This window comes from Gadus morhua, chromosome 10 (genome assembly GCF_902167405.1).
Source record: "Gadus morhua chromosome 10, gadMor3.0, whole genome shotgun sequence".
Lineage (NCBI taxonomy): Eukaryota > Metazoa > Chordata > Actinopteri > Gadiformes > Gadidae > Gadus > Gadus morhua.
In genome coordinates, this window is record NC_044057.1 from 13,629,290 (window position 1) to 13,645,977 (window position 16,688).

General features: G+C 49.1%; 1 protein-coding gene across 2 annotated transcripts in view; it reads right to left on the reverse strand.

The window, feature by feature from the left end:
* fstl5 (follistatin-like 5) overlaps positions 1-16,687 on the reverse strand; it is a 47,471-nt gene extending 30,784 nt beyond the window's left edge. For both annotated transcript variants that reach the window (XM_030368894.1, XM_030368893.1), the window contains exons 1-3: positions 16,446-16,687; positions 11,463-11,580; positions 6,767-6,797 (exon numbers count right to left, since the gene is read on the reverse strand). In XM_030368894.1, the coding sequence (XP_030224754.1) occupies positions 6,767-6,797; positions 11,463-11,570 (139 nt within the window). In that variant the 5' untranslated portion in view covers positions 11,571-11,580; positions 16,446-16,687. The remainder of the gene's footprint in view (positions 1-6,766; positions 6,798-11,462; positions 11,581-16,445) is intronic.
* Between the last annotated feature and the right edge of the window lies 1 nt (position 16,688).

Genomic DNA, 16,688 nt, shown 5'->3' on the forward strand with positions numbered 1-16,688 from the left:
GATTACTGTAAAGGAACACCGAGGACAAGATCGATGGAGATGATGACGATAAGAGAAATATGGGGGAGAGAGAGATAGAGAGTCAGAGAGACAGAGAGAGAGGGAGAGAGAGAGAGAGAGAGAGAGAGAGGCAGAGAGGCAGAGACGGAGAGACGGAGAGAGAGAGAGAGAGACAGAGAGAGAGGTGCAAAGAAGCAGAGAGGCAGAGAGAGGGAGATAGAGAGAGAGAGTTCTGGTGTTGTTGAGCAAGCAGGAAACACGATAAGCACTTAAGGCCCGTATCAGGATTAAATGTGTCTGCTGCTCCGGTACTGGGATCAGGTTTAGTGAAGACATCCCGGTACTGGGATCAGTATCAGAGGTGCAGAGGAGGAGGAGGAGGAGGTGAGGAGGAGCGGAGTCGTTTTCAGACTAGATGGTTACTCGTAGCTCCTCCCAGCCCCCAGCCCTGTATGTCCATTCTGTGTTTTCCACCTAATTGATTAACCTAACTAATCAGTCGTTAGGTGATTGATTGGTGGGGCTGTAGCGGCACCCAGCCTGGTGTGGTCCAACTGACCAGAACACATCCACCACCAGCAGCCTGGTCCTTTTGACCAGAACACATTCTACTGACCAGAACACATCCACCACCGGCAGCCTGGTCCTACTAACCAGAACACATCCTACTGACCAGAACACATCCACCCCCACCAGCCTGGTCGTACTGCCAGCTCCGGTCTCTCCTCTCTATGAGGATCTATTTGTGGTCTCTCTTCGGTGGGTGATGGCTACTTAAGGTCTAAATGTTTGATGACTTCTCCTCCGCCACGATGAGTCCATCATGGAGTCGCTCTCTGACTCATGAAGACACAGGAGCCAGAAGAACAAATCAGAGAGCGAGAGAGAGAGAGAGAGAGAGAGAGAGAGAGAGAGAGAGAGAGAGAGAGAGAGAGAGAGAGAGAGAGAGAGAGAGAGAGAGAGAGAGAGAGAGAGAGAGAGAGAAGGAGAGAGATCTCATAATACATCCTTTACAGTAGAGGACAGAGGACTCATTAACCCAATCTCTTTATGAGCAGTGTTTCACTCCTTTAGTCGAGGCTTCCTGCTGCTGAGCCTTCCTGGGGTCTTCTGACAGCAGCTCATTACTCCATGAGTTATTAGTCCAGTTCTGATCCTGTGAGGCACTAAGCCCTCGAGTCTATAGAGAACTCATCTGCAATCACATCAGACCCATTTACAATCTGAATGAGAGCATCAAAGGTCTGTTAAATGTTTCAGTCCACTGAGGTGGGCCATGGTTTTGTCTGTCTGTCTGTCTGATCCAGGAAGTTATGTTCTAGAGAAGGAACAAGGCCCAGAGCACCAGATCAGCCTGTGCTAGAGCAGGGAAGAGACTTCAGGAAGCAGACATCACACCTCTGTAGTTTCCCCCTGACAGCTGGTTTCCCTGAGCTGTTCACCCTCCAGAACCTGGCCTTACCTTACTCCATCATGGGAGGAATCATAAGATACATGTCTTCAAGTAGTTGCTACTTAAGAGTGCTGCTAATCAAGCTTAGAAAGATATCTAAAGGCCAGCTAGCTGTCTACTAACTTGGGGTTAAACTCAAAAGGCATCCTGCGTGTATAATGCTGTATGTAGCAGTAGAGCTAGCTAGTAGCTAGATTCAGCTAGCTGCAGCTAACTCTGGGGTTAAACTCTAAAGGCATCCTGCATATATAAAGCTGTATGTAGCAGTACAGCTAGCTAGTAGCTAGTATCAGCTAGCTGTCTCCTAACTCTGGGGCTAAACTCTAAAGGCATCCTGTGTGTATAAAGCTGCATGTAGCAGTAGAGCTAGCTAGTGGTCCGCTAACTCTGCTGTTAAACTGCTGTTAGAAACAGAGAATAAATCAGAGCCACAAGTCTCAGGATCACAGGAGAGAACAGAACAGAATGTAAACCATTATGTCTGGTCCCTAAAACATTCATCATCCTCAACTCGCTGTAAAACTCTCCAATTCCAGCAATTGTACAACTGGGGGTCATGAATATTCAGCAAATGCAAATATTGACTTCTCTAGTGCACAGCGGCTCAGCGGCGGTGGCTTCCCACCGCTGGTTCACATCTCAAACAGGAACTCCTTGTTAGGAACCCGTCCCTCAGGGCGCAACGAAGGAGTAGACCTTTAACCAGCTCACGGACGGTACTGGGAGCAGACCTCCCATCACACCTCAGCCTCCTGTCTGATGGGACCGGCTGGTGGATGTGATGTCAAAAATCACCGGGGAACCGCCCACCTCTCTGTCCCTCTCTCCCAGAGACTCGCGACCAATCAGACCCCCAGACCCGGTCCCTCAGACCCCCAGGTCCTCCGCCACAAGACCCTCAACGGACCCCCTGACCCCGATCCCTCAGACCCCAGCCCCCCTGGTCCCTGGCTGGTCCAGGGGGTCTGGGACCTCTTCAGGGTGCTGGGTCCCAGCCTCCACTCCCTGGTGCAGCTCGGGGCCCGGTTTCCCAAAACCTAAAGCCTTCTTTAAGGCCTGATTCCACCGGACGCGTTACGGCAGCGTTACGGCTGCGGCACGTCTTGGCCGCGGTCACCGCAGCAGATAGGTTCCGCTCTAATCAATGAGACCATTTCCACCGGGCGCGGCTGCGGAACGTCTCAGCAGCGTCCCAGGAGCGGCTCGCCGTGCCGCAGCGCTATCATTCCGTAGCATTTCTATTTTTGCCGCAAGCCGTTGCTGAACCGCGTCATTTTCAACAGAGCAGATCGAGCAGGGCAGGAAGTGAAAAAGTAAAAGCCATAGAGCATCCGGTCAATTTTCAAAATAAAACACAATACTCAGCTCATGTAGCCTATCACAACTACACATCAACATTATTACGCCATGACCGGTGGCACCAGGTCAGCAGTCAATCAATCAAAGGGTCTCAGAGGGTCGGCAACAAGGACGACGAGAGACTCATTGTCGAAGTTCAGCAACATGAAGTCATTTATGCACCAAATCATCCTTTTTATAAGGGCAATGGCCGGAAGGACAAAGCGTGGCATTTAATTGCAGTCGTTTTGATAGTGGAAGTTGAGTACATTAGGTTTAGGATTATCGTGTGATCTCGTGATCTCGCGTGAATACGGCTGGCTCGCAAACGCGCCTGGTGGAAATGCAAGCAGGGCAGAGTCGCAGCCGTTCTGTGCCGCAGCCGTAAAAGCCGATCCATACCTCTGGATCCGGACGAAAATCGTCCGTCGCCCCAAACGTTGCCCCCGGAACTACCCTTCATACCTCTGTCTGGTTTCAGCGTTGTTATGGATGTTACGCAATAAATCCTCTAGAGAGCAGTGACTGTCGTTTCACAAATTAACGGCATCGACAATCGCAAATATGACATCTGTAGAGATGATTTTGCTTTGCGTCATCCGAAATCGGCAAAAAAAAGTGCAAAAAGTGTGCTGTGGCATGTGACACCCCTCACCAACCCGCAGATGATCTCCTCAAAATGTTGTTAAATGACCAGTTACAACTCATTGCCAAAGCAGGGGAACAATAACAATAAACAATAAAATAAAAATGTCAGGTATATAGTATAATATAAGTACAAAACGTCAAATACAATATATATATATATAATATACATATCAGATATTATACGACTCTATCTATTTTCGCGAATGGTCTGACTTTTAACTCTATACTGCCGCCTCGATTTCCGGTGGTATTGCTCCGGTTCTCCCGGAGCACTCCGGATTCGTAAGCTCAGAGGCGACGGACCCATTTACGGATGAAACACCTCCGGGAGCGGACGAAACGGTCCGTATCCGTATTTACCGTAGGGCGTAAATGGGTCTTTAACGCGGCCGTAACGCGTCCGGTGGAATCCCCACGTTACGCTACTTCATTCGTAACCTCTATTTTAAGTTCTACCTTAACATTTCGCGTGTTTCCTGAAACCTTCTTTGCTATGAATCTCTTTCGTACGTCGTCCGTTGGTACGGTTGGTCTGAAGCGCTCATAGAACTTTCTTAGCTCTACCCATAGTGATGTTTCAGCTCCTGACACTAGCCACCGCAACTGTACAGTAATCTTTAGAAGTCCCCGTTGCGCATGGAACTGCCATATTGGCAGTGTTGTGTTTCACCAATGGTTGTAAGTAATTCATGAAGAAAATAATTGCTGGAAACACATAAGCACGAAGTAAAATGTGCATGCATTTCATCATAAGGCTAAGCTTTAGCCTATTCAACATCAGAAGTAGCCTAGGTATATTAGAGTGTCATTTAATTAGCCCATTTAGGCCTAGGTAGCAGGATAGATATGCAGGATAGCAGGATAGGCCACATTTTTTAATTGTTCATTCCAAGTTTGCATCCATAGCCAATTGAGGCATAATTAAACGGCATGTTTGAATTAAGGAGTGTAATTATGGATACAATTGCCTCAATCTCCTCTGCTGTTTCTATATTTTCGATATATTTTTTAAATCAGTGTAGGCTATGCTAGTATGTTCGCCCGTAGTTAAATAAATGTTTAGGCCTCCTAGAAGGATTTCGAGCAATGTTTTATTCGCAGAGACTGAAATAATTTTTACAATGCTGTCATGCACCTGCGCATGAAATGGAAAATCCAACTCTGAGCAATCTATTTCAGCACTTTCTTTCTTGACAGCGCCGTGTATGAACGACGTAAGGAGTCTTTCCTTAAGAAGACTCCTAAGAGACCGTTCGGGAACCACGCCTATAGACACTTTGATAAGTCTAAACGTAGGAGTGCTTGTAGCGCGCTAAGGTGGACATTATCGGGAAACCAGGCCCTGCCCACTGGGTTCAAGGCCTCCTCCTGTACTCAGAGCTCCGCCTCTGCTCTCTCTTCTGTATTCATGCCTTCACGGCTTCTTGACAAACTCCCAGCGAGGCGCAGCGTTCAGTGACCCCTGGGCGGGTTATATTTAGCCTGGCTGGGAGCTTGCAGCCTTGATAGAGGCTCCCTGCGTGACGAACTTCATTAACACGTACAGTATGGGAGACATTAGTAATTAAAGTGGGATGAGACAGCACACACTGCAGGGAGCCATGCCATTGTCCCTGCTACAGTTCTCCTCCCTCCTCCAATTCTCTTCTCCCTTTCTCTCCTCCTCTTCTTCCTCCTCTGCCATCTCATGTCTCATGCCATCTCTTTCCTCTCTCCTCTCTCCACTCCTCTCCTCTCCACTCTCCCCCTTCTCCTGCTCTCTACTCTCCTCTCTCTCCTCTCTCCACTCTCCTCCTCCCCTCCTCCTCTCTCTCCTCTGCCCTCTCCTCCTCTCTCCACTCCTTCTCTCTCCTCTCTCCACTCTCCTCCTCTCCTCCTCTCTCCTCTCCCCTCTCCTCCTCTCTCTCCTCTCTCCACTCTCCTCTCCTCCTCTCATCCTCTCTCCTCTCCCCTCTCCTCCTCTCTCTCCTCTCTCCACTCTCCTCCTCTCCTCTTCTCTTCTCTCCTCTCCCCTCTCCTCCTCTCTCTCTCCTCTATCCACTCCTCTCCTTTCCACTGTCCTCCTCTATCCTGCTCTCCCCTCTCCTCCTCCTTAAGGATTTGAATGTTCCTCTTGTGTGGGGAGATATTTGTTGGTACATGAGTGGGCTGCAAGCAAACATGTGGTTGTGTAAAATAACCGCACAATAGAATATGTAGGAGAACCCTTCTTCATTTTGGGTTTAGCAATCAAAGTTGAAAATGAAAATTTAAGTCCCACAGAAAATTGCCTTATGTATTGTAAACCCGTGGAAATCTTTCTCTCTTTTCTTGTGCAAATAACATCGCAGCTCCTCAAATCTTTCATGTACACTTTGAAACTCTCTAGTCGTCGTGAGAAGGGGAGGATGCAGTATTTATGGAGAGGAGGAAGATCTGCTGAACGCCTCGTTTCAAACCTATTCTAGGTTCATATCGATACATTATTCATCACTTCATAATGGACATGCTCCAAAGTATGGGATTCTCTGACATAACCAACCAAGGAAGGGATTGCTTGGTTAGGGTTCATGGGGAAGCAATGCATCATGGGATACGTCCATGGTTTAAACCCCAGAGTCGTCTTTTTGGGAAGTAACGGTTCATGACATGTAGGTCTTTGCCCCTCATGGAGGACCAGGTCTTTGTCCCTCATGGAGTGATGAGGCTCAGGTGATGAGGCTCTGGTGACGCGGCTCTGTTAACGAGGCTCTGGTAACGAGGCTCTGGTAACGAGGTTCTGTTAACGAGGCTCTGGTAACGAGGCTCTGTTAACATGGCTCTGGTAACGAGGCTCTGGTAACGAGGCTCTGGTAACGAGGCGCTAGTAACGAGGCTCTGGTAACTAGGCTGTTAACGAGGCTCTGGTAACGAGGCGCTGGTAACGAGGCTCTGGTAACGAGGCGCTGGTAACGAGGCTCTGGTAACGAGGCTCTGTTAATGAGGCTCTGGTAATGAGGCTCTGTTAACGAGGCTCTGGTAATGAGGCTCTGTTAACGAGGCTCTGGTAATGAGGCTCTGTTAACGAGGCTATGTAACGAGGCTCTGGTAACTAGGCTCTGGTAACGAGGCTCTAGTAAGGAGGCTCTGGTAACAAGGCTGTTAACGAGGCTCTGTTAATGAGGCTCTGGTAACAAGGCTCTGTTAACGAGGCTCTGGTAACGAGGCTCTGGTAACGAGGCTCTGTTAACGAGGCTCTGTTAACGAGGCTCTGGTAACAAGGCTCTGGTAACGAGGCTCTGGTAACGAGGCTCTGGTGATGAGATTAAGCCAGTGATTGACTGAAGACGAGGAAACAGGAAGACTTACTGTTAATCCTGAGGGCAGCAGAGGTCCCGTCCTACAAGGGAGAAGAGAGAACAATGCTTAGAACTCGGACTCATAACAAACTACATCAACATCAGTGAGGTTCAACCACAGGCCCACGTCAGGTGATCATGACGAACTCATTAGAGCTGAGCCTGGTTCACCAGGGTCAGAGGTCACAGGTCAGGTCTGGTCACTCGTAGGTAAGTCCACGGCAACACACTCCACCAGAAAGACGCCTCAAGGCTCCTCAGACCGGACGCAGGGTGTTGGGATGTATTGTGTATTTGTGACACATTGACTGGTCCCTTCTGCCATGCAGGAGGGCTCCTGAGGGTGTGTGCAGCCTGACCAGCCCCAGAGTCAAGTCAGACCAGTCAACAATCCACACACGGCCCCTGGGTGGTGCTGGACTGGGTGGTGCTGGACTGGGTGGTGCTGAACTGGGTGGTGCTGGACTGGGGGGTGCTAGACTGGGTGGTGCTAGACTGGGTGGTGCTAGCCCTGATGCTGCTAGCCCTGATGCTGCTAGCAACAAGGCTGCTAGCGCCGGTGCTGCTAGCGCTGAGGCTGCAAGTCCTAAGGCTGCGAGCCCTGAGCCTGCTAGCGCTGTTGTTGTGTTTTAAGAGGAGAGCTGGGGGACCCCAAGCAGAGCTCCGCCTCTGGATGTCTGGAGGCTCCTCCCCCTCGCGGTTGGTGTATCTGGTGTTGATGTTGACAATGTGTCAGGGGAGATGGGGATAATAATCGTTATGTCATCGGTTTAAATAAGGCTTTCCCTTCTCAAGGATTACATTGATCTCTTCTGTCAGTCTGGTTTTTTCTCTGTACCGAGGATCCACTGCATGGTTAGTGGGGGGTTGGTTAGTGGGGGGTTGGTTCGTGGGGAGTTGGTTAGTGGGGGGTTAGTTAGGGCTGAGGGGACAGGGGCTGGTGGTTAGTGCGAGGTTGGTATGGGGTTAGCAGGGACGGCTGGTATAAATGGGCTAACAGGGCTAAGCCCTCCCTACCTTTTACAGTAAAAATGAAAGAATATTATTAAAAACCTTCGAACATATAATAACCCAACATGACGTTAAAAGTGTGCAGAGAAAGTTGCCCCTCTCCCAGCTGCATTTCAGTGACAGGCAGTAACAATAAGGTTCTCTAAGGAATCGGAAATGATAAAAAAAATTGTTGCATACAACATTGCCAAAGAGGAGTTGCCATTCAACAAATTTAAATACGAAATTATTCTCATGAAGAAAAATGGATTAGACGTCAACCCGACGTATAGCAATGAGATGGCATGTGCACAATTCATTGCGATAATAGGTGACACCTTAAAGCAAAAGACAGCTGCGGACGTCGGAAACGCCACATACATGTCCTTCATGATTGACGGCGACACAGACGTCTCTACCAAAGAGTGGGTGTGATCGTCTACAGCCGCATTTTGCGCAAAGGGAGACCGGTCAACATTTTAATTGTTTAATACTTTAAGCACAAAAAAAGTTTTATTTTACCTAATGGTTTAGTTCGAAATGTTCAATTTCAGCTCAGTGAAGCACTTTAAACACCTTATTTTTCTTTTTATTTATAATTGTGCTTCAAATAAAGACACGCATTTCTCTACACCTTATTCTTGTTTAAAAATCATTCACATTATATGAAAGTTATGAACAGAGATATAAAGATGACCTCATGGCGTCTGGAGCCCTGTGAAGTATTGATAAATGTAATGCATTCGTTAGCCCACCCACACAAAATCACCACCAGCCGTCACTGGTGGTTAGTGGTTAGCAGGGGGTTGGTTCGTGGTTGCTGGTTAGAATCCCTGATCTCCCATCAGAGCTTCGTGGTTTAGGAGGAGCAGGCAGGAGAGATGGCAGACTGCTTTGCATAAAGCTCACACCTGATTGGCTGGAGGAGAGAATTACCCAGAAGCCCTCGGAAGCTCCAGCTCTGAGAGTTAGACAACAGGATGATCACCTGACCAGCATGACTGGATAGTCTCTCTCTCTCTCTCTCTCTCTCTCTCTCTCTCTCTCTCTCTCTCTCTCTCTCTCTCTCTCTCAGATTAGTGTTAATCTAGATTTGCTCCATCCAGGCTGATCTGTCCTGTCCTCCATTTTGTCCTGTCCTCCCCCTCCTCAGGGTCTGAGAGCTCCCCACAGAACTGTCTGTCTGTCTGCTGTCTCTAGAGCAGCCTTCATGATGAAGGGGTTGTTTCTAGAGCTTCACGATGAAGGGTTGTCTCTAGAGCTTCATGATGAAGGGTTGTCTCTAGAGATTCACGACGAAGAGCTGTCTCTAGAGCTTCATGTCCATGATGATCTCTAGACCCAAGATGATCTCTAGACCCAATGGGCATGGCGCCACATGGCCTATCATGGGAATCAGGGGAAGCAGGGGTTATTAATCTTCATGTAACCGGGAAGTTCTTAGGGTAGTTTGAGAAGTTGGGACACATTCGAAACAGAAATATTAAAATATTAATAACAAGAAGCTGAGCTCTGAACAGAAATCTAGTTTGCTATGGAACTCCCTAAGCTGGGTTCAAGTGGATGAGATGAGCCTCTCTATCTCTCTCTCCCTATCCCCTGCTCTATCTCCCTCTCTCTTGGTTTATCCCTCTATCCTCGCTCTCCCTCTCTCTCTTCATCCCTCTATCTGCCCATCTCTCTATCCTCTCTCTCTCTCTCTCTCTCTCTCTCTCTCTCTCTCTCTCTCTCTCTCTCTCTCTCTCTCTCTCTCTCTCTCTCTCTCTAAGAGCCTTGCGATTGGAGGGATCACGACACAAAGTGCCATATTTCACTGTTAGTACCCGGAGAGAAGAGAGGAAGGAATGGAGAGAGTTTACCTCCGCTCGCCCCTCTCTCCCCTCTCTCCCCTCCCTCCCCCCACACCCTCTCTCCCCTTTCTCCCCTCTCGTCCCTCTCGCCCCTCTCTCCCCTCTGTCCCCTTTCTCCCCTCTCGCCCCTCACATCCCTCTCGTGCCTCTCTCCCCTTTCCCCCTTTCTCCCCTCTTGCCCCTCTCTCCCCTCTCTCCCCTCTCTGATGAGAGGAGAGGAGATGAGATCGGAGGTCCTGGTCTTAAGGTAAGGATATTCATCTGCTCTGTCATGTCCTTCTGACTGAACACCCGCTTATCAGGCTAAACACTCATCCCTCTCTCTCTTCCTCTCTCTCTCTCCCTGCCTCCCTCCTCCCCCCTCCCCCCTGCTGTGGTCTGTTATCTCCCTCCTTGAGGGGGGGCCTCCCTCCTCCCTCCTCCCCCCTCCTCCCCCCTGCTGTGGTCTGTTATCTCCCTCCTTGAGGGGGGGCCTCCCTTCTCCTCCCTCCTCCCCCTTGCTGTGGTCCGTTATCTCCCTCCTTGAGGGGGGCTCTGTGCATGTTGAGTGTCTCGTTGGCCAGCAGGGGGGCCGTGTTTACCTGCCAGCAGCAGCCCGGCCTCATGGGAAACATCATGTGACGGGTTGCTGGCGCTGCTGCCTCCCCCTTCTCCCCCGCCTCCCCTGTCTCCCCCGCCTCCCCCAAATCACTCTAATTGATCCATCAAGCAGAAATCCTATGCAGAGCGCAGCTTGCGCCAACGTCCAACGACTCAAAACCCATCACAGCCTTAAAGGTCCCATGACATATAGCCAAGTGTGAGTGTGATTAGCCAAACAAGCCTTTTTGAAAATCCCCTTATGACATCACAAGTGGGCGTGTCCACCTAGATGTGTGAGGGGATGATTTTCAAAACGACTTGTAAGGCTAATCATACTCTCACCTGGTGGCATGTAATGGGACCTTTAAGGCGGGGGCGAAACGCAGCAAGCCCTGCTGGGCCCGCCTACTGGGGGTCTGCAGACAGCTGGAGGGGAGCCTCCAGCTCTAGAGAGGAGCCTCCAGCTCTAGAGAGGAGCCTTCAGTTCTAGAGAGGAGCCTCCAGCTCTAGAAAGAAGCCTTCAGTTCTAGAAAGGAGCCTCCAGCTCTAGAGAGGAGCCTTCAGCTCTAGAGAAGAGCCTTTAGCTCTAGAGGATCCTTCAGTTTTAGAGGGGAGCCTTCAGCTCTAGAGAAGAGCCTTCAGTTCTAAAGAAGAGCCTTCAGTTCTAGAGAGGAGCCTCCAGCTCTAGAGGAGCCTCCAGCTCTAGAGAGGAGCCTTCAGTTCTAGAGAGGAGCCTCCAGCTCTAGAGGAGCCTTCAGTTCTAGAGAGGAGCCTCAAGCTCTAGAGAGGAGCCTTCAGTTCTAGAGAAGAGCCTTCAGCTCTAGAGAAGAGCCTTCAGCTCTAGAGGAGCCTTCAGTTCTAGAGGGGAGCCCTCCGCTCTAGAGAGGAGCCTTCACCTCTAGAGGAGCCTTCAGTTCTAGAGGGGATCCTTCAGTTCTCATTATTGGCAGGCGAGTTACCTTGAGGGCTGTGATTGGTTGTTATCCTGAGGACTATGATTGGCTGTTACTCTGAGGGTTGTGATTGGCTGTTACCCTGAGGGCTGTGATTGGCTGTTACCCTGAGGGCTGTGATTGGCTGTTACCCTTAGGGCTGTGATTGGCTGTTACCCTGAGGGCTGTGATTGGCTGTTACCCTTAGGGATGTGATTGGCTGTTACCCTGAGGGCTGTGATTGGCTGCTACCCTGAGGGCTGTGATTGGCTGTTACCCTGAGGGCTGTGATTGGCTGTTACCCTGAGGGCTGTGATTGGCTGTTACCCTGAAGGCTGTGATTGGCTGTTACCTTGTGCCTGAATCTGACGGCGTGGGGTGCGTCCTCCGCAGGCCGTGCGGCCGCCAGGACCACGCCCATCAGCAACGTCGCCGCCAGTAACCAGCCCTCCATCCTCATGGGCCTGGTGCTGAGGAAGGAGAAACAAGGATAGGAGAGGAGTCAGGGGAGGGGCTGCTGACGCCGGGATCAACACGGTAACAGTAGCTTATAGCTCAGCTCCCAGCTGGGATGAAATCACTCTCATCGTTCATTTGGACCCAAAAACCATAAAGTTATACCACATAGGAAACACACAAACCCAAACACACGCACACTGACACACAGACACACACTGACACACAAACACACACACTGACACACTGGTACATACACACACACACACTTACACACACAGACTGACACACACACTGACACACACATGCAGATTGACACACACTCACACACACACACACAGGTACACACACACACACTGACACACAGAGACACATTGACACACACGCACACACTGACACACACACAGTGACACACTGACACACAAACACACACACACACACACTGACACACACACCAACACACACACAGACACACACACGCACACACTCGCACACAAACACACACACACACACACACACACACAGACACACACTCAAACACACACACATTCTAATTAAATGATGAATACCAACTATAGAGTCTTGGATTATTGTTGACTATCGGGGCTAGCAGTTAGCTTGGAGGATAAACCAGCTAGCGAGTGGGCCTAGCTTGTAGATGAAATGTAAAGTTGTGTCCAACTCTTCAGAAGCCTTTTACCATGATGCTCCTCCTCATTATCGTTAGAAGATGTTGACCAATCGATAGCCCTGAATGAAGGTTAATCCGATCAGACCGACGCTCGTCACATCACAACTTGTTGTCCTTCGCCAAAGCAGCCGATCACAGAGCAGCTCAGTCCGGGTACTACCAACACACAGAGCACCCTTGAGCCACAACACACGCACACATACACACACACACACACACACACACACACACACACACACACACACACACACACACACACACACACTCAGACACAAACACACACAGATGCACACACACACACACACACACACACACACACACACTCAGACACAAACACACACACACACACACACACTCAGACACACACAGACGCACACACAAAGACACAAACATAGACAATCCTTGAGCTACACACACCCGCACACACACAGACACACACATACGCACAAACAGACACATACACAGACAGACACGCACACACACAGACAACCACACGCACAAACACACACACACGCACACACACACAGACACACACGCACCCACGCAGACTCGCAGACACAGAGACCACTTAGCTGATCAGAGTCTGCATGCTGTTCCTGCTAATGGCTCAACAGCCCTGCTGTTATGATTTAACCACTACACGTACACACACACACACACACACACACACACACACACACACACACACACACACACACACAAACACGCAAACACACGCATCAACACAACCCCCTGAGACACAGACCCAGCTGCACAGGGTGTGAGTGAGGTGAGCTAGAGAGCGTAGGGACTGACGGTGTACAGTTATATAACACGGTGATACAGTAGTACTGTTTTTATGTTTAATAAGACAATACCAGAGCTGAGCTGAGAGCAGCTGAGATCCATTAGAACCTGAGAGACCGCTATGTAGCATGACAACCCTCTAGTGCTCCTTCCTGTAGCCGCTACGTTAGCATAAGAGTCCTCTAATAATCCTTCCTGTAGCCGCTAAGTTAGCATAAGAGTCCTCTAGTGCTCCTTCTTGTAGCCGCTAGGTTAGCATAGGAGTCCTCTAGTGCTCCTTCCTGTAGTCGCTACGTTAGCATGACAAACCTCGAGTGCTCCTTCCTGTAGCCGCTGCGTTAGCATAAGAGTCCTCTAGTGCTCCTTCCTTTAGCCGCTACGTTAGCATAACAACCCTCTAGTGCTCCTTCCTGTAGCCGCTACGTTAGCATAACAACCCTCTAGTGCTCCTTCCTGTAGCCGCTATATTAGCATGAGAACCCTCTAGTGCTCCCTCCTGTAGCCGCTACGTTAGCATGACAACCCTCTAGTGCTTCTTCCATTTGCCGCTACGTTAGCATGACAACCCTCTAGTGCTTCTTCCTTTTTCCGCTACGTTAGCATGACAACCCTCTACTGCTCCTTCCTGTAGCCGCTACATTACTAATGTAGCGGCTACAGGAAGGAGCACTAGAGGACTCTTATGCTAATTTAGCATAAGAGTCCTCTAGTGCTCCTTCCTGTAGCCGCTAGGTTAGCATGACATCCCTCTAGTGCTCCTTCCTGTAGCTGCTACGTTAGCATAAGAGTCCTCTAGTGCTTTTTCCTGTAGCCGCTACGTTAGCATAAGAGTCTTCTAATGCTCCTTCCTGTAGCCGCTACGTTAGCATAAGAGTCCTCTAGTGCTCCTTCCTGTAGCCGCTATATTAGCATAAGAGTCCTCTAGTGCTCCTTCCTGTAGCCACTAAAGTAGCATAAGAGTCCTCTAGTGCTCCATCCTGTAGCCGCTACGTTAGCATAAGAGTCCTCTAATAATCCTTCCTGTAGCCGCTAAGTTAGCATAAGAGTCCTCTAGTGCTCCTTCCTGTAGCCGCTATGTTAGCATAGGATTCCTCTAGTGCTCCTTCCTGTAGTCGCTACGTTAGCATGACAACCCTCTAGTGCCCCTTCCTGTAGCCGCTACGTTAGCATGACAAACCTCTAGTGCTCCTTCCTGTAGCCGCTGCGTTAGCATAAGAGTTCCCTAGTGCTCCTTCCTTTAGCCGCTACGTTAGCATAACAACCCTCTAGTGCTCCTTCCTGTAGCCGCTACGTTAGCATAACAACCCTCTAGTGCTCCTTCCTGTAGCCGCTATATTAGCATGACAACCCTCTAGTGCTCCCTCCTGTAGCCGCTACGTTAGCATGACAACCCTCTAGTACTTCTTCCATTTGCCGCTACGTTAGCATGACAACCCTCTAGTGCTTCTTCCTTTTTCCACTACGTTAGCATGACAACCCTCTACTGCTCCTTCCTGTAGCCGCTACATTAGCATAAGAGTCCTCTAGTGCTCCTTCCTGTAGCCGCTAGGTTAGCATGACAACCCTCTAGTGCTCCTTCCTGTAGCTGCAACGTTAGCATAAGAGTCCTCTAGTGCTTTTTCCTGTAGCCGCTACGTTAGCGTAAGAGTCTTCTAATGCTCCTTCCTGTAGCCGCTACGTTAGCGTAAGAGTCTTCTAATGCTCCTTCCTGTAGCCGCTACGTTAGCATAAGAGTCCTCTAGTGCTCCTTCCTGTAGCCGCTATATTAGCATAAGACTGCTCTAATGCTCCTTCCTGTAGCCGCTACGTTAGTATAGCAACTTGAAAATGAGCATAGCCCATAATAACAGATTATTATTTATATATATATATATATATATATATATATATATATATATATATATATACATATATATATATACACACACTTAATTGTCACTATAGTACTATAATAGTTCAACTGACTGTCATAGTACAGAGCAGCATCATTGTAGGGTCCGGTTTGTAAAGGTTATATGTGTCTTGAATGTGAAATACTTTCATTGTTTGTTTTAGTTTTCATCGAGGTGTTCAATAACGTTAAACAGTGTTAGTGATTACTTCCTCTGTGTCTAGATATGTTATAAATAATATAAGAGATATAATAAAAATGTATTCAAACGTTAATGATTCTATGCGTTAATGTTTTAACACGTTTTTAATGTCCAAAAACATTGATGCTTCCAACAAGCTTTTATCGTCTGAAATTCACTGAAACCAACTTTTGTAGTCCGACAATGACTTCAAAAAGGTTTTTCTTGTGCTAGAGACATTCAACACAATGTTGTTATCTTAGAAGAACCGTCTCTAAATATGTTTTACTGTCCTAGAAATACAATAATAATATTTCAATCACTCTTTTATTGTTTCAAAGCCAGCCCTGCGTTCAACAGCTTGAGCCAGCATGATTTTACTGTCCTGAATTTAGTGCCCTGGTACTGATTACTCTTTAATTAAAACAATCACTGTCCTCCCAATAAGCTTAAATACACCAGCACACTGTCACTGTCTGGAACCCACTGTGACGCTTTTATTGTTTATCCCACTGTTTCCCCAGCAGGCTTTTATTGTGTCAAACCACTGTTTCCCCAGCAGGCTTTCATTGTGCTATAAGCTAGCGCACCAGGTGAGCCATTACAGCGCTCTTACCTTGAAGCACAGAGAGGACTAATACCATTTGTACTGTTTATAGGGGAGAGAGAGAGAGAGAGAGAGAGAGAGAGAGAGAGAGAGAGAGAGAGAGAGAGAGAGAGAGAGAGAGAGAGAGAGAGAGAGAGAGAGAGAGAGAGAGAGAGAGAGAGAGAGAGAGAGAGAGAGAGAGAGAGAGAGAGAGAGAGAGAGAGGTTCAGGCTCCAAGACCCCCTAGACCCAGCCCCCTAGACCCCTTCTAGACTCCTCCTTGACCCCCTGAGGACCGGTCCCAAGTGGGTCTAGGGGTCTACTCTGATGTGAACCAGACGGACGCGGCGGTTCGCGGCAGAGGATGAACCAAAGTAGCGGTAATCCTCCCGGAGCTCACGTGTCAACCGGGGATTACAGGGGGGAGGCGGGCACGAGGACCCGGGTAGGTCCCGGGTCAGACCCGGCGGACCCTGACATCGTCGACAAGTTGAAGAGAGTCGTGGTGGGTCCGTTTCACGGGTCGTTATTCACTACACAAGAGAACCACCGGGTAACACACACACACACACACACACACACACACACACACGCACGCACACACACACACACACACACACACACACACACACACACACACACACACACACACACACACACACACACACACACACACACACACACACACACACACACACACACACACACACACACACACACACACACACACGGTCCAGGTCTTACCTCGCAGTCAGCGGATAACGGAGATATTCCGGTAGTTCGGTTGTTTCCCCCGGTCGTGAAGTCTTGGGACAGTCGGTCTAATAATCACGTGTGATCAATAACATGTGATCGATAACATGAGATCGATAACATGTGATGATAAGGTTAATCCGTTATATCCACCGGAGAGGAGAGCTCCTCACCGTCTCTGCTCGCTGCCGTCCGGTCCCGAGTGCTCCTCCACCCCCTCCACCTCCTCCACCT